This window comes from Pyrgilauda ruficollis, unplaced genomic scaffold, assembly GCF_017590135.1.
Source record: "Pyrgilauda ruficollis isolate IOZ18807 unplaced genomic scaffold, ASM1759013v1 scaffold84, whole genome shotgun sequence".
NCBI classification, from domain to species: Eukaryota; Metazoa; Chordata; class Aves; order Passeriformes; family Passeridae; genus Pyrgilauda; species Pyrgilauda ruficollis.
This window is the reverse complement of record NW_024530377.1, coordinates 2,511,451-2,537,977: the sequence shown is the minus strand read 5'-3', so window position 1 is coordinate 2,537,977 and position 26,527 is coordinate 2,511,451. Positions and strand designations below refer to the sequence as shown.

Genomic DNA, 26,527 nt, shown 5'->3' with positions numbered 1-26,527 from the left:
TAGAGGGACCTTTTCATGCAGTTATGGACCTATTTTATTGTTGAGTCTCTTCTCTTTTAAGGGATTTATATCTGGAGTCTTGTGTTGCCATTCACACCCTGTTCCAGCAAATCCGCAAGGGCTGAGTTAGTCCTTTGGACAGGAATAATTCCAGTGAATCCCAGGTGAGCCCTCCCTGTGTGGCTGCCTTGTGCACTCACCTTCTGCCTCGGGGCCTTGAAAGAGGGAGAGCAGCAAATGAGGCTAAAAACTGTGTCTTGGGACAAATCATTCTGATCAGATGCTAGAAAATTGTTCTGAATAACAAATTAACAGAAGTGCTTGTTCTGCAAACTTGCAGATTAATGATGGTGATTATAATGATGGTGAAACAAAGGAATGTCCCATTCCGTGTGCATGCCCATACACACACACTCATCTTTCTGCTTGCTTTTCCTTCCTTCTAGCTAATATTTCAATTCTTTTTACTTTTTTTGTCATTGTGTAATTGCTGTGTCCATGAAACTCTCCATTAGACAATGTCATGTGCTTATGGCCAGCAGTTGCCTATTATGTTCCAGCCTAAGCCACTTAGAGGGAATGCAGAAGGGTGCAGGATTGACTGAACACCAGAGATGAAATCTCGTTAATTCCTAACTCTGCCATGAAATAATTGTGACCCTTGGTGGCTTCCAACACCATCTGAGAGATGCTAATTGCCCAATCACTTACATTCACTGCCTCCATTGTCTCTGAGGATTTCCTTTCTCCTCACTTAGCACAGCTTTTTAAGCAAATTCCTTCACCCCTGATGGCCACATTCAATCACGCATCGGGTCAAAACGCTGGCACTGACTGGTGCATCACTTGTGTACTTTTTCCCTCTCCAAACCTTCACATCTCAGGCAAGCTCTGCTCTGAACTGTCTTTCTGCACTCTCGGCACCTCTCTGGCCCTTCACATTTGGCACTTCCCTACACACACCTCAACCAACAGTCCTAGTCAAAAAATTATTAAAAAGCCACCTTTGTGTTCACTTTGATTACATATTATACACCTGTAAGGGGTACATGCAAAGGGTAAAAATCTGTGAGATTCCTTGCCAAATGATGTTGCAGATGCTAAAGATTTAAAGATCTGATTTGATGGGGGAGATTCATGGGGGATAAACAAAGCCAAAGAAATCGCTCTGGACCCAGGGAGTCCTGAAGCTGAAAACAGTTGTTGGCTAAGGGATAATTTGTAGGAGGTGATGCTTTCTCCAGAAATTGGCTTCTGGCTGGGACATTGTGCTAGAAAGATCTTGGGCCTGACTCAGCACACATCCCTTTCTCTTCTCTCACCATGCCCCACAAAACAGATTTTATTGTCTTTATTCATCATGGCAATAAACTTAATAATTTATGGATCTTCCCAGAGATCTGGTCCACTCCCTTCAGTTGTGCTGTCCCTTCTGACTGCTCATCCCTGCTTTTCACAGTTGAATGGAGTGTCACTAAACCAAGCACAAAGCCAGGTGGTGGCCAGGCTGCAGGGAGGATCCAGGGGACAGGGTTTGGGTGGGCTTATTGCCAAAGGTCATGTCCTGAGGCTCTCTGAGGTCAGGAAGCAAAACACCCCATTATACAAATCCTTCCTTCCTGTGTTTCACTCCTTATTTTCCACTTAGGAAACTCATGTGGAAATAACTCTTATTTGGGTAGAGCTAATAAAGAAACCCCTTTTCTCAGCCCCTAGGGAGGAGTGGAGGTGTTGGCTGTGCCCCTGGATAAGTGTGGTGCTACTGGAAGCCACCCGGTCTTCTGCAGCTAAAGTGACAGTCCAGAGCCATCACCTTCTTCTTCCTCAGCCTTTTGGTCCTAGGATCAATAACATTCACAAAGTATTTTGGCACACATCAGCATCTTGCAATTCAGCTGCCACTATGATATTTGTAGGCTTCAAGTGCAATTTGTCTCCTGGTTTTTTTCCTGTCCTGTTCTCCTTAACCTGCATATGCTCTGCAACTCCAAAGGGAGTTTTTCCTGCTCAGAAAGGCTCAACACACCAAGAGAGAAGAATAACCTCTTCTGTTGGCTTTGGCAACTTTCTGAACTCTGCTGTCTCTGCCAGCTGGGAAACCTGAGGACAGAACTCAGTCCTTTGAAGATAAAAGTGGTGATTACTGAAGATCAAACAAAGGCCTGGTTTAACATAAATTCCATGCGTGTTTCTTCAGTCCTATTCACAGTAAGGACATTTGGGAATTCCTCTGGCTGGGTTTCTAGAGGGAAGATGTTGGATTTCTTAAATCTTGGCCCAAATACAGTCCTCCAGTCTTGGAGCACAAAACTGTCTAGAGGGCGTGAGCATCTAAAGGCTGCAGATATTCCACAGTAATCCTGTCTGCCTTTCAGTTTGAGAAAGATATGGCAAAATTCCAGCTGGGGACAGAGAGGAGAGGGAGGAAAATGAATAAGGAAACCAAGGGTTCCCCTTGGGTTAACCATGGTGAGGAGAAGCAGTGCCTGCGGGTACCTGGGGACAGCCAGTGCTCCTTTGTCTGACCCTTCTGGGCTTATGGATAAAACATCTGGAAGAATTCTCACATCATGGTTTTCTCTTCAACAAACCACATCCTTTGTTTCTCTATTTTGTGAAGAATATTGGTGATACTGCATGTGATCAAAACACAAACACTGCTTTCTTCTTCCAGAAAAAAAACCCCAAAAATTACCTTCTACTGCAGTGTTTTGCTGATCCACCACAAGCACAGAGCCATTGTGCAGGTTGGAAAGCACTGGGGCAAATGTGGAGGCATCCACTGGAAACTCAGGATCCTGCACGGTGATTCTGAGCTTCACAACGATGCTTCCTGCTGCCAGAGATTCAATCTGCACTTTGAGCTTCCCAGATTTGTACAAGGCAGAAATGTTGGGTGGGAATGAATTTTCAAGCTGAGCAAAGGGAGAGAAGCACTGACAATTAGGGAGCCAACAGGTACCTCTTTAAACATTTATATAAGCACAACACAGAAGATGCTGGAAAAAGAAAAGTTCCAAAGTATTTCAGAAATCTTATTTTTCAGAGATTATTGTGGCACAAAGTAGTGCAAGTGTCCTTGGTGCAACCCTGCTGGGAAGGACTTGGGGGTGCTGGTGGATGAGAGGCTGGACACACCCTGTGTGCACTGGGACCCAGAAACCCTCTGTGTGCTGGGCTTCACTAAAATCAGCGTGGGCAGCAGGAGAGGGGGGAATTCTGCCCCTCTGCCCCCTTCAGGTGAGACCCCACCTGCAGAGCTGCCTCCAGCCCTGGAGCCCAGCACAGGGAGGATGAGGAGCTGCTGGAGCCAGCCCAGAGGAGACAGCAGGATCAGAGCAGCTCTGCTGCCAGGAAATGCTGAGAGAATTGTGATTGTTCAGCCTGCAAAGCAGAAGGCTTGAGGAGACTTAATTGTGACCTTCCAGTACCTGAAGGGAACTTACTGGAAAGATGAGGCAGGACTATTTACAAGGGCCTGGAGTGACAGGACAAGGGGGAATGACTTCAAACTGACAGAGGGTAGGGTTAGATTAAATATTAGGAAAAGCTTCTTTACTATGAGAGTGGTGAAGCCCTGGCACAGGCTGCCCAGAGAAGCTGTGGATGCTCCATCACTGGAAGTGTCCAAGGCCAGGTTGGACAGGATTCTGAGAACTTGGTCTGGTGGAAAGTGTCCCTGCCTACAGCAGGGGTTTGGGACTGGATGATCTTCAAGGCATGTTCCAAACCAAACCTTTCTGCAATTATATAAATCTATTATACCTTTGAAAACTGTATCCATCTGACCACTGGTCTTAACAAACCAAGCTCTGAATTTTGGCTCAAGGGAGCAAAATTCCCCCTGGCCCTGTTTGCCTGCATCAGAGCTGAACTGTCCTGGTATGTGTGTGCAGCAGAGCCTTGATGTTATATCTGTATGTCACATATACATTTTGTTTCATTTGCAAGTGTGGGTGTGGCTTTAGTTCCCAGGGAGCATTTGAAACTCCCCAGATCAAGTTCAGCCTGCACCTGAGTCCAATAATAAAAAATCCTCAGGATGAGAGACAGGAAAAATGGAGGTGGATAACTTCAAAAAACATGTTTGCGACAGCCCAGCTTCAAGGCAGCATCACAATTACATCATGGTTAATTACCAAACCAGTGAGCAGTCACTTCAGCTAACAAATGGCATTACTCTGACTGAACACTGGCACACTGCTGTCAGTGTTTGAGCTGTGCAGGAGCTGGCAGTTTCACCTCACATGTCTAGAAGGCAGCTCCTTGCTTGAGCCTTTTGTTGCTGCATACACCTCAAAGTGTGCCTTTGAGCATGAATCCAGAGCCACAAATCAGCACAGCTTTGTTCCCATTCAGTCAGAGCTTGCTCAAAAAGATCCCTACAAACAAGCTGTGTAGCTGGTCTAAGCTCACATCAGCGTAGAGAGGCAAGAAAATGAGGAGAGAAGAAATGAGAGTGCTCACAAACACCCAAGGAGGCAGAAGCAACACAGATGGGCAATGCTCCTTTTTCTTCCCAACCTGATGAAGCCAATCAGGTCTGCATTAATCTCAGAGAAGACTCACTCACAGTAATCTTCCTACACAACAAAAGTGAACAACTTGCAAGTGTGGGAAATAAAGACACGTGAGGAGGTTCAACTTGCAATTTCTGTTGGGCAAATGCCTCTTCTCTGCTGCTCTTGAATGTATACCTCCATTATTGTTTTGGGGTTTTCTCTTGCGTTTAAATGCACACATGATTACAAGTCACCCTTTGTTTTGGGGAGCCCTTGTGTTGGGTGGAGATCCCAATTCCTCTGGGTGGGCCCTGTTCTGTACAGCAAAACTGTAGGAGATTGCTCCATCTGAAACCTCCCCCTTTTTTGGGGGAGCTGTCACCAGACTTCATGACTCAAGTTTTGCTTCTGGCTGATTACACCTGGCTGTGGACAGTGGCTACATGTGTGCAGGCAAGGAATGGGGCTGGGGAAGAAAGCCTGATCCAGATACTTTTCCTGAAAGAAGAAAGAGAGCAGGCAGAGAACTATTTATTTAAGAGGAGTAAGACATTTATTGAGCAGACTGTGCTGAAATGAATGCCAGGAATGCCATTTCAATAATCCATTTAAAAGCCTCAAGTTAATTTACTGTGAGTTTATTGCCAAATTAAAGATCCAAGGAAAGAAGCCCCCTGTTGCATGCCTGCATTTATAATTCCTTCACTCTTCTGCAAGGGAAAATTCTCACTGGCTTCATTGCTAACAAGGCCAAGGGCTTGATCTGTCTAGTCAGTTGAATTTTGTTGTAATTATAAAGAAAGGTCACAGGAAATAGTATGCTGATTTTTGAAGGAACATTTCATCCAGGCATAAAATCCTCTATTAGATTAAATACAGTTTACATTAAAATATATACATATTACCTAGAGATATAGCCATTTTACCTCTGTAAGCAACAGCCTTGAAAATTCCTCATATGTTGAGCTGCTGGAATTATGGAAATCATCAGTGAAGTTGTAGTTGAGAATCCTCATAGTAACATCAAATATCTTGGCCTCTGTAAAACACAATATTAAAACACACTGACAAAGTAGGAAAGGATTCAGTTAAAATTTATGTACCCGGACCAAAATCTCAGCTGATAGCAGAAAGGTTGAGAGAGTTTGGTATTAAATAAAAAAAATAAATCCAATAGGCTCCTACAAGCTTCTGATACATTGAGAAGATGCACTTATATCAGGTATAAAGAGATATTTTGGTGCCTAATTGCAACTGCAGGAGAAATAGGTGTACACATACTTTACGTGTGGGTTTACACACACCTGGGCCTGGCCCTCCTAACTCCTGCCTTGAAATTACACCCAGGGTTGAATTGTCCATGGGCTCATCTCTGGCCCACCAGTCACAGTTTTTATTTATTTATTTTCCTGATCTTGGCAGTGGGGATCGTAAATATATTCTTAAATTGAAAATATAGCAAAAAGCTGCGCATGCCCCTTGTGTGTGTGGTGAGCCCTGACAGATACTGTACAGAGCACAGGAGCCAAAACCAAGAGCCAAGGAATCTCTAACTGCTTTGTCCTGTATAAACACTCCCAGGCTGTTACTCCTTGGACTGATCCTTGGAAAAATTTTCTTTTTCTCAAGTGCTCCAACTTCATACTCTGAAGTTCAGCTCTCTGTTTTCATAACCACTAGACCTCCTACTTTCCCTCCACAAAGAGAGTAATTTCCTTCTGACCCAAACTGGAGTCATCCCTCATCTCATCAAAGGGAAGGCTCTTAGGGACAAACATGAACAGCAGCATTCCCACTGTGGTCAGTAATAAAGAGTTCACTGCCTGCTCTTATGAAAAAAAAAAAAGGGAGGGATTTATTTCTTTATTTGCATGGAGGCTTAGGAAATAATTTAAGACTAGAGAAAAAGCAAAATTATGTTTGATCAACACACTAGGGCCTCAGGAATCTCCCACCACCAGTTAATTGAACAGAACAGGGCAGGTAGTCTGCAGCTTCCTTAGTCAGTCCTTGTAATTCTCTTTAATCCTTTATTCAGCAGAATCTGCCCTTCCCCTGGGCACTTTTGTTAGCTCAGCTGAGCCCTTGACAAACCAGTTGCCTGGATTTCCCTCTGGCCACAGCCATCAACCAGGGAAAAACGAGGCCTGCTGGGAGATGGGTGCCATCAGAAAGCAGTGCCAGGCACCAAAGAAATAAATTTTTTTAAAAAGAATTATAGCTAGCCTAGCCTGATATCTGTAATGGTCTAATCAGCTCCAGAACTGCTTTATCAACTAAGGCCAAAGTTCTGCTGCCTGATATTCTGGGCTGGATAAATGCTAGAGTAGATGAGATAAAAAGTGCTGAAGGAGTTGTTCAGTGAGGACCAAAGGGTCATTGCTGAACTGCAAGTGAGTGGGCATGGAAGGAGGAGAATGGAGAAGACAGAGATATACTATATTATATATATGTATTTTAAAGTGTTTCTTTACCTGTTTTAACATTTTGACGGGAGATAATGGTTTTTCCACAAGTTTCATAACTGATCTCTACTGAATACATCACACCTGCTTCCAGGTGAGACACATCCAGCTGCAATTCCTCTGTCTTCAGGTTTTGCACAGTTTCATTGCCCTTGGCCACCCGGACTTGGAAAGTGTGGTTCAGAGTGGAACTGACAAGCCAGGACATTCCAAAGCTGTTGCTGGTAACGCTGAGGATTCGATGGTTTGTAACTGCAGAGGGATCTGTTGCAGGAGTTGGCACAGAAAAAGCAATATTTCACTTTTAAAACCTTGTGCTGTTCTAAATCCACTACAGACAAGCACTCTGACAGTAAATAGGGTCAGGACAGAATCTGCCCCTCTCACACCAGCAGATCCCCTCATCCATGAACCATCCCACTAGAGTGACTTATTTAGTGTTTAACCTTTTTATTTCCTTTTACTATATGCATTTCTGTTCAATCATAGAATCACAGAATAGTTTGGACTGGAAAGAACCTTGAAGATCATCCAGTTCCACACCCTGCCATGGGCAGGGACACCTTCCACTAGAGCAGGCTGCTCAGAGCCCCATCCAGCCTGAACACTTCCAGGAATGAAGCAGCCCCAATCCCTCTGGACAACCTAATCTCCTCCAAATCTCCAGTCACAGAAATAATCAGCCAGCAAGCTACAGGTGCAAGCAACAGCAATAAGTTTGGAAGAGTGGCTCTGGGTACTCTACATGTGTTGACACCTGCTTTGCCTCCTGTCACTTTAATCACCAAACTTCACCTGTTCAGGCAAAGGTTGCCTGGATTTATCCTGGAAAACCCCCCCAGAGCCCAGCTAACAGAGGCTGGGGGAGAGTGGCGTGCAGCACTTGACCTGTCATTCCACTCTAGTCCAGTGCAATCATTGTCACGTCAATGGGAAAAGACAGGGCCCTTCAGAGATGATTCCTGTCCTGGGAGGAGGAGGTGTTTAAACTGGGCAGGATGAGTTGCCCTGCAGCAGAGCCAGCCTGTCTGGCTCGAGAGAGAGAGCCCAGACAAGACACCTCTGCTGGGGCCAGGAGAAATGAGCATCACACCCCAGAGACCACAGCATGCTGCTGCCACAGCTTCAGGTCCTTCATGCTGATGGTTAGGCTAAGGAGAAAAGGTTGTTTTCATAAATGGCTTCAACAGAACACAATTGTTTCCAGCATTCCGAGCCAGGTGGCTGCCAAACACCCCCAAAGCCACTCCCCCCTGTGCTAGAGGGGCCTCAGTTTAATTCCTCTGGCCTCAGCTTCGATCAGAAGTCGTGGATGAAGATCAAGAATATCCAGCCTGTCTCTCTGAACTCTCAAAGAACAACTTAAATCTCTTTCCTCCCACAGAAGAACAGGGTGTTGTTAAAAGGGTTGTAATAACTCTTGCCTGAAAGGGCTGGATCACCCATATAAACACAAATCTACTGAGGTTTGCTCCCGTCATAAATCAAGAAAGCATTTATTAAAATCCAAAGTCACTTACAGCACCCAGCATCTGTAGATTGGTTGGTTATGGACAAGAGACTTGATTTCCTTAGAGAAGGAGAGCTACTGCCAGTGTTAAGAGCATTTACTGAACTCGGAGTAGATGCTACAATGCCTAGGGGAAAATCATATTATCAGAGTTAGAGTATTTCTAAGGAAACAAATCCAAAATAATACCATTCAGGTTTTCCACATGACAAACAGCAATAGAATAATAGAAATAAAAAATAAGTGTTATCATATCACAAAAGCATAAAGTAATACGTTATCTTAATTTTTGAGATTAAGGGATTGTAAAATTGTTTTCTAATTAAAGCATAGAATCTGCAAGCAGTTATTCATCTCATTATCTTAAAGCCTATTAGCAGGCCCATTGATGTCTGTGGGCTGTAAGTACATTTTGCTGAACTGGTACCACAAGGAATTATTTCAGCCAGTGCCAAACTCCAGCTGCTTGCAGCAGAGAGCTCAGCAGCAGTGCAGGAGCTCAGGGTGGGATCACACAACCACTGAGTCCGGGCTGCAGTCAGAACAGGAAAATAGAAAATGGTATAAATAATGCCATTAATTGTTTCTCTAGAGGCTGGGGAGGTGCAATGACAACAAGTGACTTGCTCTGAGAAGCAGGAGGGTCTGAAGTTTCAGGTTTTGGCAGGGGAGTGAGGACAGCTGAGGGTGAAATAGAGGAAACACAAGGGACTGTGAAATAAATACTCTCCATTTCAATCAGAAATAGGTATCAGATTTCTGTGGCATTTTCTCCAACAGGAGGAGAAGAGGCACTCACGCACCAGAGATTCCTGCAGGTGACTCCTGCAAAGGAGCACAAAGTCCTGCAGGAACATCCTCAGCACTTCCCAGGGTGAAAGCTACATCTCTTACCTTCCTTCCTGGGGCTCAGCCAGTGAGGGATGACAGTGCCATGGTCATGCTGGGGGTGGCAGCTGTAAGAACCCTCCAGGTTTACACAGCTGCTTTTCTCAGGGCAAGCATTGAATTCAGCATAGGAGCATTCATTGACATCTAGGAAGAACAACACACCTTGCACAGATATTATCAAGATTGATCTGAACTGTTTGTAGACCAGGCTCTGGCTATGATAAATTCAGTGGAAATCTGCAGTAATGCTGTTAAAGCCATTCTGGATGTTACCACCCTAACACTTTTTACCCCAATTCTTTGGAATTAGAGGACAATTAGGGGCAGCTCCTGCTTACACCTGTAGGACACCATCCAAACCTGAGATGTCAGCACAGGAGGAAGGAAGACTACCCAGTGATTTCACTGAAGGCTGGACTGAGCAAACACAGAATAAGAATAATGCATTTCAGGAGTGAAAATGTTCAGACAACTGCAGAGCAATAAGTAGCTTGACATAATTTAAAATTAATACATTGAAATGTTTATGTAACATTTTAAAAGTATGTAGTAATGTGCTATAGTAATTAAAAGACTATAAATATTGCTTGTTTCATACAAGGTACTGGATAATATATTTGCTTCCCAAGAAAACAGGTTTTTAAGAGCCTGTTTAATACAACTAATGATTGTGCTACAAATATGCACATATTTGCTTTTTCATCTGAAAACTATGTTACTGGGAGAAAATAAATTTGAGGGTTCGGAGGCGTTCCCTTCCAAACTATTCACTCCAAAATAATCATTAACTCTCCATCCTATAGCAGAAAGGTCAGGGCTGTGTTTGCAAAGTTTGCAAGTTCCTCTGTGCTACCTTGGAAAGCAAATTAATGGTTATATAAATGAGATCCCAAGTGAAGAGGGACAAAGCCCCTAAAATGTGGCAGGATTACAGTCAGTGACCTTGCACTTGTGCGTCAATCACTTCATACACGCGCTCCACCATGGCCTTCAGGGAGGAGGAAACCTCTGCCAGAGGAGCTGGATGGTGCATGCCCAGGAGAAGCTGGGAGGCCACTGTCCCAGCGTAGATGTCCCCACGGTCACTCTGGATGTGGTGCACAGAGGCATTCAGGGGCTGCAATGCACCAGTGATCTGGAAAAAAGGCCAGCAGACACTGGAGCACCTTGGTCATTTCCCAGCACATGAATTATGCAGTGGTTATTATCATAATCTGAGTGCAGGAAGAAATTCAGAAACCATGGTAAAGTGGTTTAGGCCTGTATTTATGCAAGATGAGTTCTTATTTTCACATTTCACAGCAGATTTATGTTACAGAAATGCCAAGCTCAGGGGGGCGTGGAGCTGATCTCAAAATGCTTTGGCAGAAGGAGTGTCCTGGTTTGTAAGACCATTTCAGGGGAGGCTCCGGCCTTCCTTAGCAGACACCTGTCTGTTCCAACTAAGACAAGGAGTAACCCAGGAAGAGGTGGGAAAATCCTACTTTGCAAAGTCTCAATGGATTACAATAAATTACACAGGCCACTGCAATTCACCTGCAATAAAGCTGTCCTACACTCATTACTTTGAACAGCTAAATGGACTGCTGGCAAAGGGAATAGAAAGAAAAAAGAGGAAAAGCAATGGACTCAGGATGAGGGGTGGGATTAAGAGAGACCCCAGAGAGACCCAGCCATCCCAGCTGAGAGTCAGGAATGGGAGAAGGGATCTGCTGGTGGACTGAGCATTAAGAGTCAGTGGAACAGACAGCAGGACACTCTGAGGAGCAGCTCATTGAACAGCTTCACCTCAACTCCCCATTTCAAAGTGTTTGACTTCCACATTGCTTGTTTTAGACCAAGATGTAAAAGCCTTGGTGGATCTTTGCCCCTACTCCCTACTACACAGCAACAGGACCAGGTTTCCTGCTTTTTTAGGATATGAGAAGGGGAAATCAGATAGGAAGAAGAATGACACCAATGTTGTTGTTGTCATTTTTGTTCTCTGCCCATCAGTGCCAGCAGGTTATGGCAGATAGGTTTGTCTTGGAAAGGCTTAACTTAAAATTCTATATCAGAAAACATCATGCTTTGAATGTCTTGAAGTCTGGTCCCAGTCTGTCATAGGCCCAAAACTGAACTGAGACAAAACTGGAGCAAGCACTACTTAAGCAGGAAAACCCCCTTTATTTCAGTATGTCTTTAAATTGCCCTTGGAAGAGACCTGAAAAATTTGCTAAAGAAAGTGATACATCAATGTGACTTGGATTGCTTAAGGACGCAGCTGACATTCAGTAATCAGAAATACAGAAATAATCAGAAATAGGGCCAAAAAAACATCAATGGGTCAGAACAAAGGGGGAGCAAAGAGTGGCCCCTGAGTAGCAGAATCACGGGCACAAGGAGGGAAGAGTTTGTTTTTGTACATACCACGGAGTGCAGAAGGCGGGAATGATTCAGAAGGTGGGAATCCACCCAGATCAATTCATTAAAATCCATTTTCACAAGCACTGTCACGTTGTACCAGAACATCCTCCCTGCAGTGGAGGAAATAAAACAGCCAAATCATCTGAGCTCTGGTGCTACAGAAGGCGACAGAGCTTCAGGGAGGCTCTGAGGAAACCAAGCAAGATTTCACTTGGCAAATGTTGAGGGGCCCACAAACAGCCCAGCCAGGGCCTCGTTTGCCATATGCCACAGGCAGAGGAGCCAGCCAAGGAGAAGGAGCCAGGGAAGGTTTGCAGGACCCACAGCATCCACACACCACTCAGTGCTCAGGGGTGCAGGCACTGAAGCTGAATATCCTGGAATCCATTCAAGGCACAATCCCGTATTTGTTTTAGGAAGAGCTATGGTAACAGTTTTCCTGCCCACTCCCACCCTCAGGAGGGAAAATTAAGGATATTTCTATTAGAAGCAGTGTTGAATTTATCAGTAACATACCCTCTGGCATGGGATCCACACAGCCTGCTCCTTTGGATGAGCTGCAGCATTTTTTCAGCCCTGGACATTCAGTATCGAACGTGCAAGGATAATCAAATGTTTCCATATCCTTCACTGGACAAATACCAGGTCTTGAGGCAAATACACTGGATCTGTTGAGTGCTAAGTAACAAAAACATTTCTGAGAAGAAAAATACAGAAAGTTTTTTCCATAAAGTTGTGATATTTAATTTATACTAAATACCTCCTCCTCATTTTAGAAGCGTGTCTGTTCTGAGTTTTTAATGGGAAGGAAACAGCAGCCTAAAATATCATTATTTCATTTCAAGGGTGTAAATATTCTCAGATCTTTCTCTTGTCCATGACATTTCTGTTACAGAAATTTTGAGTTTCTAACTTTCCATTAATAATTATGGATGGATGGGCTCGTAGGTAAGTTTCTAAATGTGGAGACACTGAAGCACTGAGAAACAGAAAATGTGCCTGATATCAGCTGTGACTAATCCAAATAATATAGAATGATCAAAGAAAACAGGTACTGTGTAAGATGGAAGTTGAGAACTTTCATTTAACATTTTGTGGCACAAATTTAACCTTAGCTGCAGTAATTCTGTTCCAGCTGGCCACTCCAGGAGGTTGGTGGCCCACGCCAGAGAGCCCTGCAGGGAGGGCAGCTGAGGCAGGAGGTTGCTGCTTCCCAAGCCAAGGGCAGACAGTGGTTCTGGGTCAGAGCCAGCACAAAATCTCTCCTAGGGAGGAAAAGAGAAAATATTTCCAAGCCCTACAAACTCACTTTTTTACCCACATTCCCAACTCAGCTCTGCTCTTTCTAAGCGACCTGAAAGAAATCTCTTTTCCATTTGTTTTGCACCTCCAGTTCTTTCATCCTTTACTGAGCAATTGAAGTCAGCCAGGAGAAAAATGAACCTGATTGCTGCAAGAGAAACAGTTGTGGTGCAGGAAAACCACATTTGACGTCATAAAGCCCATAGCAAGTGAAAGGCCCTCAGCAAACTATAAATCTATTCTGAACAGTCAGTTCTGTGGGTTTACAATTTCTGTTATCCCAAGGCTTTGGATGAGAATAAATGTGAGGTTTCTGAGAAGCAGGAGGGGATATTGAATCTAGCACTTCTGGCCTCAGCCAAGTAACCTTCTTAGCCAGGGAAATTATCTTGATTAACCAAGATTTAAACGGAATCTACACATTTTGCTGCCACATGCACGTTCCAGGTCCTCCTCTCTCTGGGGCTGGCACTCCACAGGTGGTTTCCCCAAACAGGTCCTTTTCCCAGAAATATCCCTCTTGATTTTCAAAGCCACATTCAGCTGTGAAACAGCCTTGTTTGCCCTTAGCTGATTCTCACACACATTCCCAGCCTCGAGTGATTGCTCCTCCTGTGCAGGGAGCTAAGCAGCCTCTCACACTGGATTTTGCACAAACATGAGCACCAAGGGATTTCCTTGTGTTAGAAAATTCCCTATTCACCAGTGCTCTGTACTGTTCAAACCAGGCAGCTGGACCCAGGCGTGGAAATTCCTCCAGCTCTGAGATTCAAGTGCAGTTCAAGAAGGTTTGAGGTTCAAAGCAGTTTTGTTTTGGTTTTTTTTCCCACCTGTGTCGCTTTTTTGTGTGTGTGTTTAACTGCAGTGTAAATGGTTTAATGAGTCCCATGCAATCTCAGAAAACACTATTGAATCCTGGCTGGGTGCCACAGCAGCCATTTATCTGAAATCAAAAGGTCATCTTTTTCAGATCAACGGAAACAGAGATGGATTCGCTTCACATTTCTGCCTAATTGTACCAGATGCACTTTGGAAATTCAATTTATGCTCTTCCCTTCAATCATGCTGGGGACAGTCACCGACCAAGCAAGCAGTGAGGAGCAAGCCAGCCAACTCCTGTGTCATTTGGATGAAGTACAGGCTTTTCTCCTCCGTTATTTACATCAATGTATGGAAGCAGAACTGCAGCTTAGCAACCAAAGGTCACTTGCCAGCCTGCCTCTGGACAGCTGCTGGATCTGCTGTGGCATCTCCCAGGAGATTGATGTTGAGGGACAACACTAGCTCAGCCATAACCCCCTTCCCCTCCCTCCTTCCATCTGGAAGGGATGGTTTCTTCCAGAGGGTGTGGTGGGAGCCAGGGACCAGCACCCTGCATTTGTCTCAGGTATCAGAAGGTGGAGACAAATCTATGAAATTACAGAGGAAGCCCCTGGGAAAGTCTGTTCCAAAGGCAGGCTGGCAGTTTGCATCACACAACCCTGGGTTTGGGGTCTTTGAGCATTGGTAGGCTTTACTTGCTCAGGTGGATGTTTTCCATCCTGATTGCCTTTCCTGGGGTTTAACTGGGATTTGTGCTGATCCAGCATCTGACAAATATTTAACACCCATCCTGGGTGCTCCTTTTGCCTTGGAGGGGAGAAGGCTGAGAGGGATGTGGTCAAGCTTTACAAAATCCCAAAGGCAGGGGCAGGATGAAGGCAGAGCTGGTTTTCACCAGAGCCCACAATAATAAAATGGGTGAAAGAACTCACTTCTTTACCCAAACAGGAGGAAACTTCTGCAACTTGTCAGCACAGAGGATGTGGAGACAGACAGCTTTAGATGGCTCAGAAAGGGACAAGGCAATTCCCAGACAGGATTCCCATCAGCAGACACCACGGGGAACAGGCAGGGATGCCAACAATCCCATTTCTGCTGGGGGCACACAAGGGACACAAACTGCAGGGCAGCCAGAGCCACCTGCTTCTGGATGCAGTCCCACAGGACATTCTGGCACCTTCCCACCCCAGGCTGATGCTGCAGTGCTGCCCATGTGTGACACCACTGTCCCCTGGCTTTCCTGTGACACAGGGACAGCTGTGGCCAGCTGCTGCTGCTCTGGTTACAGCCAGCATGGGAACATCTGCATGCCAGCTCTGGAAGTCCCAGCCCTGCTGAGGAGCTGCTTGGACACCTACAATGAGCTTTTTTTTTTTTCTTTTACTTTGTAGTTGTTTCTCTGAAAACCTTCAGAAATTGTACACACAAGGTACACTTAAAGCCTGATTTAACATTGCAAATCAAGTGCTCTCAAGAAAATCCACAATTAAAGTTGTGTTGAGACTTCTTAAGGTGTTTTTGTATGTGTGTGCTTAAAAACCAGGCTTCATCATGTGCTGATGCACTCTTTCCCTCCCTAGCTGGGGATCAGGCAGGGTTAGATGGCAGATAAGGAGCTCTCTGGTTTCATCTTGTGCTGGAAAGTGGGCAGCAAGCCAGCCACCAGGAGAAATAACCACAGCATCCTTTCAGGCAGCTGGAAACAAGCCTGGAGAGCTGGATCCTGTCTCTATCTAAAAGGCAAGATGCTGGGAGAAGTTTTGTGTGGTGAAACAACCTTCAGGGTTTCACAGGTTCATGAGCTTGACCTGCAGCCCTGTGCCCCAACCATACAACTTGTTAAAAGCAGCACTAAGCACCATGAAATTCTGAATAAATTAATGAAAAAAATTAAAACTGCACCCAAGTTGTCTGAAAGCAGGTCTGAAACCACCCCAGAATGGTTTGATCTCAGTTTCTCTGCAGCTCAGTTGCCCATCTGTGAACGACACAGAAGCTCCCTCGCTTCCCACAGCCTTTGTGAAGGCAAATTGCTGCCTGTGAATCCCCCAGGATTCACCTTCAGAGGTGATAAATAATTCTCTACTCAGTGAGAGGCTGAGCAGAGCACTGAATGTGGAGGTGAGGATGGCACACACTCTGGGGAGCTCCTCAGAGGGGCTCCAGCATCCCTGGGCACTGGGAAATGTGGTCCCTGGGGCACTGCAGAGCTGGGTCAGGTAATTAAAGGAGTTCACTGACCTGCATGCCTGGGCAAAAAGAGAGAAAGCAAAGGTTGTTTTATTTAATTCTACCTTAAGAATTCATTCCAGCACTTCCTAACTTTTAGATGTTTAACTTTCCAGCTGTTGTTTAAAAATGTCAAAGTCATTTGTGTGTGCACCTGTAACACTATCCTGATGGACAGCCACACAACTAGTGAGAACTACCAGAGCAACTTGACCAGTGGTCTAGAGTAAAGAAACAATAAATGCAGGGCCTGTCATATCCCAGGCAGGGGTAGATGTTTCCTTCTAGGAAGAGAAGGTGAGGAGTGGCCAGGAACAGGCTGCTGTGAAAGGTCATGGAGACCTTTCCCCCTTGGCAGGATGGAGAGCACACCAGCATGGATAACATCAAGAAGAAAATCACAGTAGTTCAGCAGCGTGCTGTGCAGTAATTTCTGCAGTTCCAGTTTCTCTTCTCATCATTTATTTAAGACTGTGTCTAGACAGTGCATTACCATTCACAGAATTTATGACTAATGCCCTGAAAAGCAAAGATACCAGAATAATGTAAACATGGAAATCACCTAGAAGCCATACAAATCCTTAAATGGTTTTAAATATTCCCAAGTTAACTTTTACAGGGAAAAGTGTCAGGGTGACCACAGTATTTCATGGACAAACCTGCCCAGAGTGCCCATCAACAACATGGCAAGGGCAGGGTGGAAAAATTCTGCAGCTAAGCTTTGCAAGAGATTTACAGATTTGTTCATGTTGGATGAAACAGAATCATCAACAGCTCTCAAGCCTAAAATATCCCTAGAGATGCTTTTAAGAGACAGAATTATACTGGGAAAGAAATATTTCAAGTGTTACCAGGATGCTTTTTTTTTTTTTTTTTCCACACAAGAAGATGGTTTTGATTTTCAGAGGTTCAGAAACGCCTGAATTTCTTGTGCAAACAGTGACAATCATGGTGACTTTTCCACATTTAGCTGGCACAGCTCTTTCCTTGTACTACAGAATTAAAAAGCCATTTTCTCTGATTGCCTCTCCGTCTTGCCATTTGATACTCACAGGCACACATGTATGCATGTCTGTATATCCAAAAGACTTCACTGAAGTAACTTTTCAACCATAATTAGATGTACTGGAGATTTTCCCCAGCGTGGAACTGATGCTTGGAAAATAGAAGATGATCAGCAGCAGGTCCTTTGCCTGTCTGACAAATCTGCTCGGGCACACAGTAATCTGCAGCTCAAATTCTGCTTTGCTGGGACTCCACAAGAGCCAAACAGTAGCAGGATAGAGCAAATTAGGAATTATTATTTAATTTCTCTTCTCTAGCAAATATTTTTGGGAACAAATAAAACATATCAACCATTTCTGTATTCCCACCCTTCTGTTAAAATCCTGCTAGACACAATATTCTACCTGTGACTGTGGAGTAAACGCCTGGGGGGAAAAAAAAAAAAAAGTTTGGAGGTTCTTTTTTCAATGCTCTGAAGCAACTTAAATGTGGGATGAGCACATTGTTCTTGACAGATCCCATGACAGGACATATGGCTCATCCCCCCTCATGCCACGGTACATGATCCGCTGCAGGAGCAGGTTTGGGGACATTCCCACACATCTGAGTCACCCAAGTCTTATGACCCAAAACAAGGGCCAGGGCTGCAACAGGACCTTTCCTTTCAATCTGCTGTTCCTGTGTGCGGTTATGTAAATGCCCAGGTCCATACTGAAAAGTGGAAATAGGGAAAATGCAATGTCATGCTGAAAATAGGAGACAAAATTATGTCCTGCGGAACTTTTCTGGATGACAGAACAGTTCAGTGCTGGTTTAGATAATTCAAGATGCCTGCTCAGCTTAAAAACATCTAAATTTATCCATTGGAAAAAGAAAGTTCCTTTTCCCCAAGGAATCCCCTCCATCTAGGCCTCACGTTCTGATAAAACTGGGAATTTCTGATTGACAGCTGGTAACCCTGATGTGGAAAGGGGAAAAGCTTCCATCTGGAGACAGAGGTGGTTGAGTCTTCCTCAGTAGAGTCTTATTAACACTCAGATGTTAGATCAGATCCACCAAAAAGCTCACCAGTTCTCAGACCTCCCACACAGTCACAGGTAACCAAGGAAGTCCTAAGAAAATGGGTCCCAGTCTAGTTTTGGTTGGAAAGCATCTGGTATCAAGTTGCCCTGAGGTCACAGGCTGTTTTAAATTTGAACCAAAACTGGGTTTGCACTCTGAGAACAGACCCTGCTCCACATCAAAGGAGATGTTATCCCAAGTGCATCCTGAATTACTTTTGAGGAGAAAGCTGCTGGTGTAGATGCAGGCTGGCTCAGAGCAGACACAGCACCAGACAGTGAATTCTTGCTCTTGGCCAGGGATATTGGCCTGAACCTGGACAGGTAATGAGCCCTTGGAGGGCTAACAAGCAGGTGCCTTCCTCAGGCTCCCCTGGAAGTTTAGTGAATTTGTGACTAGAGGTGACAAACAGCAAGAATCAGGAGCTTTAATCTGCTGTGTCTACTCCTTGCCATGTTGGACAAAGTTTACTGTATATGATTTTACACTCATTTATTTCAGTGAATAGGAACCTATGGCCTAGAACTGAATTAAGCCTTTACACATCTCAGCTGAAGTGAATCTACCTCCATATAAAGCATTTATTTCCTCTCTTAATCTGACTAAAACTTACCTAGAGAGCAGTAGAGTCCAACTTGCTCATATCCTTCACAGCAATCTGTGAGAGTGATGGTTTCAGGGACTTCAACACTGTGGAACTCTGTTCTGTGGTGTGTCTGGGGACACACCATCCACGGGATCCACCTTCCACAGGATGTCTTCTTCTCATAGGACTTTTGGTAGGCAACCATTTTAAGCACACTTTTGGTCAGGGTGTAGTTGCACAGATGGTACCCTAGCGAAGAGAGGCCTTTTTCTAGGAAACAGAAACAGGAAAGAAAAGGATCAGCATTAACTTGTCACCCTGATGGAATTTGGCTTCCTTTTTCTACCTCTGTCAAGGTTGGGATCAAAGGCACTTGAGATGATATTTTGAGTTCACACTCAGGTATTTATTGTTTATTATCAATATTACAGCCTCACAGCAGTGAGTTCTGCAGCATTTCATTAGCAAGGCACAAAATGGTTAACTATCTCTTCTTACAAGGTCTTTTAAGGCTAAACTGTTCAATTAAGAAATGACACCTAAATTATTTTCACTTTTAACCCAATAACTGATCACTCGAAGCCCACAATGCAGATTTTCTGTCCAATTACAATGGCTTCCTTTTTCTACCTCTGTCAAGGTTGGGATCAAAGGCACTTGAGATGATATTTTGAGTTCACACTCAGGTATTTATTGTTTATTATCAATATTACAGCCTCACAGCAGTGAGTTCTGCAGCATTTCATTAGCAAGGCACAAAATGGTTAACTATCTCTTCTTACAAGGTCTTTTAAGGCTAAAGTGTTCAATTAAGAAATGACACCTAAATTATTTTCCCTTTTAACCCAATAACTAATCACTCGCAGCCCACAGTGCAGATTTTCTGTCCAATTACAAAACACCACCCAAACCCATGGAGAAGAAGGAAGAAGAAGGTGAAGAAGAAGGAAGAAGGTGAAGAAGAACAACCTGCCTCCACCCTAAAACCTCCATCTTGCTTCATATTTATTACTATATTCTAAAACCCCAAACTTTAAGTTTTCCACCCTTTGATATTACACATTTCTAACCAACTACACACCCGTAATCCCAGTGCTACCAATGAATTGTGGAAGCCTTTTCCACATCCTCAGGTCCAATGCAGTGCTCCCCTGGGAGTCAGAGTCTGTCTGTACAGAAAGTCTAAAACCCTCAGCATCCAGAACTCCAACATCACCCCAGAGCAGAAGTTCCCTGCAGTACCCAGTGGAAAACTGTTATAAGAAAGCAGAACCAACACAGATGAATGATTTCCAGGAAGGCTGACGCTGGGAAGAACATCGCTTCAAAAAACAGACACAAGAAGGAATTGATGGTGACTGCTTGTCACAGGCATCACTTTGGTCATGAAAGGATGAAGATTGGCAGAAAATTCAAAGAGTTCTTGGTGCCTTCAGGTGCGAGGCAGAAAAAGGGCAATTTAACTCAAGTTAATATTAAAGAAATTTACATATGCTAATATAAATGAACAGTAGAGCACAATAGGCACTTCCAGGGCAGAGTCATCCAAGTAGTTTAAAAGCCCACTCCAGCCTCCTGCTGCCAAAGCCTTCATCACTCCCCACTGACTATAAAGGGAACAAAGGGTGAGGAACTCATGGGCAGATGAGTCACAGTAGATGTCTGGAATAAGACATCCTTCAGACATCACCCTGGGCTAAAACTGGCTACTCATACATCACTGGGAAGCACTTCCAGGTATCTGACACAAAAGGTATTCCTGGAGATCCTGCACTGCCTCTCTGCATTTGTAGCAGACCTTGTTGATCAGCCACTGGAAACCTGCGGTGCTTCACTGACTTTGAGTCCAAACAAAGTCAGTGATAAGGTCACTAAGTGCATCGTTTCACACAGGTCTGGGGATGGGACTCAGCCTCCAGAGTTCTGAAACCATTTCTGATGAGGAGTGACCTTGTTAGATGCTTTTCTTAAAATTGAAAAACTTCAACAGGGATAGGGAAAAAACCCAACACCAAACAACAGAGAGGAACCCCAACAACAGCAACAAAAGCAGATGGAGTTTAAGAATTAGCAGTAAGCAACCTACAGTCATGTCACAGACATCAGGCTGGCTCCTAATGAGATGTTAGAGAAGCCAGAGGGGCTGAGTCACTCTGTGTCCCACTTGGGAAACAGATCAGATGGAATTCAAATGCCTGTATCATCCTCTAGCCAAAGCAGAAGGAACTTTAATAAGGATAAATATGAATTAGCTGCAGAGATTCAAATATAGCAGGACTGTTTTCTTTTTTTCTGAGAGCTCTGAGGGCACCAAGGTCAGCCAACAGACAGACTGAAGCTAGCACAATATACACAACAAGCATACAATAAAAACATTTACAGCTAATCTTATTTGTACAACTTATCTCCTGTCTGAAAGCATGAAACATGTTAAAAACAATTCAAGAAGGGAAAAAAAAAATTAGGCTTTTTAAATCCTGTGCTTTTATCACAGCTAAACAAAAGACATTTGTGCAATTTGAGCAGGACTAGGAAAAGAGCTTTGGAGAGGAGGATCCATTTGCAGAAGAAAACATGGAATAGACTTGGTGTCCAGAAATGGCTCTGGAAGCCCAGCCCTGCCCTGCCTCACTCATCCGTGCCTCCCTCCTGCAGCAAAAGGCAGAGCTGATGCTGGTTGTGCTCCAGGGAGTGCCTGTGAGAGCCAGAGAGCTCCCAGCAGGCTCCAGGGACTCTGTGCTGCTGCTTGGAGCAGGTCAGCAGGAAACACTGAGCGTGGAAACCTCACTCCCTGCTTCTTCCTCCCAGCCAGCCTCCAGCAGGACACCCCTGTCTCTGCTCCCTGGGGCTCTGGGGACAGCCCAGAGGTCTGCACACCCCTGAGAGGCACCAGGCTGCTCTGTGTCCCCAAACAGGGAGTGCCAAGAGGTGCTCAGGAGGGACAGAAGACACCCAGCCTGGCTCAAAGCCTGGCTCAAACCCAGAGCCAGGAGAAGAGCCCAAAGGCTGGGATGCAGTTCTGACCAGGACATGGCTGTGCAGGAGGAAATGGAAGGAGAAGTGAGCCAGAGAAATCAGTTATCCTGTAACTTTAGGATAACTCTCTGGGAGAATGGGAAAGGAAAGAAAACGTGGGTTCTGGAGCAGGAATCAGAGCTCAGGGGCTGCTTTTTATTCACTGTGTTTGATCCATTAGCACCTCACATGAGGCACAAGTGCCTGACAAGAAGCAGGCAGTTGTCATTGCATTTTGGAAAGCATTCCCTTGCCATGTGTTAAGACTGCTCCAAGAATACCTTTCTCTGCAAAAGCTCCTAGGCATGTAGGTGTGGGGGGAAAAAGTATTGCTCCAGCTTTTTTATTTGTTTTCAGAGTTTTTAAAAATTTGTTTGTAACCTGAATGGCTAAATAACCAGGGTGGAACAGAATTAATACCTAAATCATTTTGGTTATAGCCTTTCCCTGGAGAAAGTGCACAAACACCTGTTGTTACAAAGAGCAGGACAAATATTGTTCTATGAAAACGAGAAATGGAAACTCCTACATTAAGGAATCAGACTGTTATAGTACAAAATCAGGTTTGAGGGGAGTAGGGCAGGTGAGAAGCAAGAGCTCAGCCTTGTTCCTCATCACCATGATCCCTCCTTTCCTCCAGAGCTCATGTAAAGCCTGGCAAGAGCAAAGCAGGGACTGGAAGGGAAAAACTGAGTAAGGAGAGCACTGAGGATTCGTGCTGTCCGTGCAGAGCTGAGGCTGCAGCACTGGAAAGCTAAAAATTCCAGTGTCAGCTGAGCTGGCTTAGTCTCTACAGCAATGTGCAACATAAATACAGGTATGAAACTGAGAATAAGATGGTGTAGAATTAGACACAGTTTATAATTGGAAGCTACAGCTGTCAGAGCAGATATGAAGTCATATTTCATACTTAAACACTGATACTACGTACATATATCTATATATATATATATATATACATACACACACACACTAGGTATAGAATGAGGCTGCCAAAGCCTAAAGAGAAGCTCTGAGATGAGGCTGTGGTGGTACAAAAAGATGCCCTCAGTGCCAGAAGTTGGACTGAAGGTGTCAGGGAAAGGTGCAGCACCACCAACCTCTGCCCCATCCATCACTTCCAGACCGTTCAAAACAAGCTCTGACACTCAGAGAGTTCAATTATTTTGCTGACAGCAGTTTGCTGCTGAGCAATGTGGCTTGGATCAATTTGGGCTCTTTAGCAAATTGGCTTTCTGTTCTCATTACTCCCATCTATGGGATTATGGCACAGTCAAATGGAATTAAAATGCACTGGCTGTTGTTTTCAGTGACTCAAAGCTGCAGTCAATGGCAAAGCAGAAGGCAGTCACCTGCCATGAGTATGGATGTGTTACCACTATCACTTCTGGATTTTAGATTTTGTCTCAGAAACCACCAGCTTTCAGCACCATCAGGGACAATATCAATTTTTTTTTAATGTTAAGAGCATAAACAATTAAAACAAGCCCTTTATTAATAGGAACAAACACTGAGAGGAAAGCCTGGGAGCAAAGGCTGCACAGGAACAGGCTCCTTGGAACTCAAGGTTAAAGCCAGATCAGAACTGAGAACATGACCAAAAAACAGCAATATAAAATGCTTCATAGCATTTGTGTCACAGCCAGAGCTGCAGTTCTGGAAACTTCACCACTCAGGTGCCACAGGAGCCACTGTGAGCTGAGATCTGCAAAATCTTTTCCTACTGGAGAGCAGTCAGACTGAAAGACAAGCCCCTTTCTTGTCTTGGCATGACCTTAAAAATAAACTGTTGGAATGGGTTCATGGAGGGCAGATTCAAGCTTGGTTTTGAAATGCAAACTCTCCAAAACATGAATGAAAAAAGGATCGTGGGCTCGATTTTTCTACAAATTCCAAATTTTGAAGTCAACACCATTTACTTTAAATGGCACTGGGATGGGAGTTCTATTGGCCCTAATCTCTGCAAACATCTTTTCAGCTGTGGCTTTAACAGAATAACAGAAAAGTCTGCAAGGTTCTAAGAAATATGGTTTATATTTAACTGAGGTTCACAAACCACATAAGTAAAGAAAAGCAATGAAGAGCAGTCAAAAAATCATAATGTTTTCTCATTTAAATGAATCAAACCAGAAATTAAGAATAAATTAGGGGTCATTTAGCAGTTACAGTTGGGTTAGGGTTTTTCAAAATTACAGCCCATACCACAGATGAAATTTAAGTATGTCTTCTACAGCTTCACCTTATCCATCCCCAGGAATTTGCCAGGCACATTTCCTGCTAAAGCTTATTTTAGAGACAATTTTCATAAAAATTTGCGCAATACTGAAGACGAAGCAGAAATTCTCCTTGTTCATTTCTGGCACAAAGGAAGTGACAAGGATTTTTGCCTGGGGATGAAAGGCTGGAGACAAAGGTTGGGTTTTTGCTTGGTTAGATTTTCTCTGTTCAATTATCAACAGAGGATTCTTCAATGATCACTGGGACATTGCCAGTTCTCTGGAGAGTGGCCACCTTGGCTGGTTTATTTCAAAGAAATATCTATGCAACATCCAAACTAAGCTGTCCTGTGGGCAGGTTTGCATCACTCACCTGTAATTTCATCTCCCCTTCCCTGCCGTGTGGCTGCCCAGAGGATGAGAACAGAAGTAAGAGTGATCCTGGCCATTGCAGGGCCCATTCTGGATAAACCTTCCTTATCCCTTTGTTTCCAAGGTGGCAGAGCTTGCCTGTCCTCACAGGTAGGCTTTTGGATTAGGGGAAAAGGTGCTCTGGGTTTTTTCCTTTTGCAGGGAGGTGATAACTGCTGGCAACAGAAACAAAGATGCTCTGCTGGGAATTTTTGCTGGTTCTCTCCAGGGAATTTGCCTCTTCTGCCTGTTCTACTTGGCTCCCCCAGCCTGACTTTGAGAAAAAGGCAATTTAAAACTGCTGGTTTAGTCCCTGTTCATCCTTCAGAGCACTTATTCCCTCTCACCCCTTAAAGATTCAACATCTGGGAGCCAGACTTACGCACCTCAAACACCAGGTATAAACATCTTGGATTCAGTACTACTACTTTGAAGGTCTTTAATTCTGTACCTTGAGAGCAAACTGAGAGTAAAAGCAAATCTCTCTGTGAGTGTTTATTCCTGAGTTTCAGCTGTTTGTCCAGTTGCTGTCACTGTGCTCCTCATTTCACTGCAATTCCAGCATCCCCTAAGACAGAGCAATGCCAGGCAATCAAGAACCTTGTTAAACAGGGCGTGAATCAGGTCTGAAAAACCAAAAATCTTTTTTTTTTCCCCATTGTCTAAACAATCAAGGCACATTCCCAAGATAGATGTGCCTCCAGCTTTACAGCACATGACAATAACTTCAGTGCAATGTCACTTGGCTCAGGCAAAGACAAGGAGCAAACACGGGATGATATTTTATGAGGAGCTGACACTAAAGGATGGAAAATCACAGGTACAGCTCTTGGAGCTGAGGCAATATGTTCAGAGAAGCACTTAAATATGTACCACAGTGTTGCAGACAATTTTATGTGGGTGAAAGGGATCTGGAACCACAGACCCTCTCGTTTCTGAGTGTTCAGGTAGCAGAGATGGGGCCTGGAGTAGCACTGAGGCAGTTGTAAGATGTTCTTCTGGCTTGGAAAATCAAATATCAAGCTCATCATGGGGAAAATGAAATTAAAAGGAAGAAAAACAATGGAAAATTAAAGTTTTCCGAGGGAGGGGAAAAAAAAAATCAGTATTGTAGAATGCTTCAATAAAAAATTTTAAAAAGAAAAAATGAATTGATGTGGAAATATTTCTGTTTTAAGGAGAATGTGCACCTTAGCACCAGCATGTCTTGCCAGGCTGTATCCACAGATGCACCACTTACATCTCCTGCCAGGAAGGCAACAAGCTGTAAGCTGGGCAGGGGATGCCATCTGACTTTAAAACCCCACTAATAAATAAATAATCATAAGAAAGAGGACTTAAATCAGTGAAATGCAATGCTCAAATATAAATATTTCTCTTCATTATCTGTATTTTTTTTTTGAACTATCTAAATTTTCAGGAAAAATACCTTGGTTGAAATTTTTTGGCTAGCACTGACAAAAACCAGACCTTTAGCCCCTAGAAATTACTTGGTCCCTCCTATAAAGAACAATATGTCTTGTCCAATTTCAAATATAGGTAATGCCAGACTGACATGTGAATTGGATTGCATCTGAGTTGGAACTCCATTGCAGTAGTGAGTTAATGATTCCTAAATACAGAATGTGCAGAACCCCCTTTTCAAATAAAAATTTGAGAAAAGTCAGTGAACGGTTAATCCAAGCAAGAAATGGCTACAGAAATCATGAGTATTTCAAGATTTACCTCACAATTTGCAAATTCTTTGAGGTTTTGATTTATATCAGCATTATTTCTTCAGTTACATGCTCAAATATAAATATTTCTCTTCATGATCTGTATTTTTTTTTTAACTATCAGCATTATTTCTTCAGTTATCATCAGTCAGGCTCATAGAAATTTACTTTTTAGCAATTCAGACACTGGAAAAGACCACTCAGGCAATTAAGGATGCAAACCGTGCCCTGTCCAGCCCTTTTCCCATCTTCCAGCCACATTCTTGTGCTGTATTAATTGCAACAAGTTTAGGATTATATCCTACATCCCCTGCAGCAGCACATGCTCTTTGTGATCAGCTGTACTTGCTCAGCACAAGCCAACAGAGTCTCCTGCAGGGAAACTACAGA

The 26,527-nt window shown here is 43.9% G+C and overlaps 1 protein-coding gene across 1 annotated transcript in view; it reads right to left on the bottom strand.

The window, feature by feature from the left end:
- Positions 1-26,527, bottom strand: part of UMODL1 (uromodulin like 1) — a 72,676-nt gene that overhangs the window by 25,917 nt on the left and 20,232 nt on the right. The window contains exons 2-8 of the mRNA XM_041487777.1: positions 18,808-19,050; positions 11,778-11,884; positions 10,311-10,503; positions 9,372-9,512; positions 6,977-7,219; positions 5,429-5,541; positions 2,696-2,915 (exon numbers count right to left, since the gene is read on the bottom strand). Of these exons, the coding sequence (XP_041343711.1) occupies positions 2,696-2,915; positions 5,429-5,541; positions 6,977-7,219; positions 9,372-9,512; positions 10,311-10,503; positions 11,778-11,884; positions 18,808-19,050 (1,260 nt within the window). The remainder of the gene's footprint in view (positions 1-2,695; positions 2,916-5,428; positions 5,542-6,976; positions 7,220-9,371; positions 9,513-10,310; positions 10,504-11,777; positions 11,885-18,807; positions 19,051-26,527) is intronic.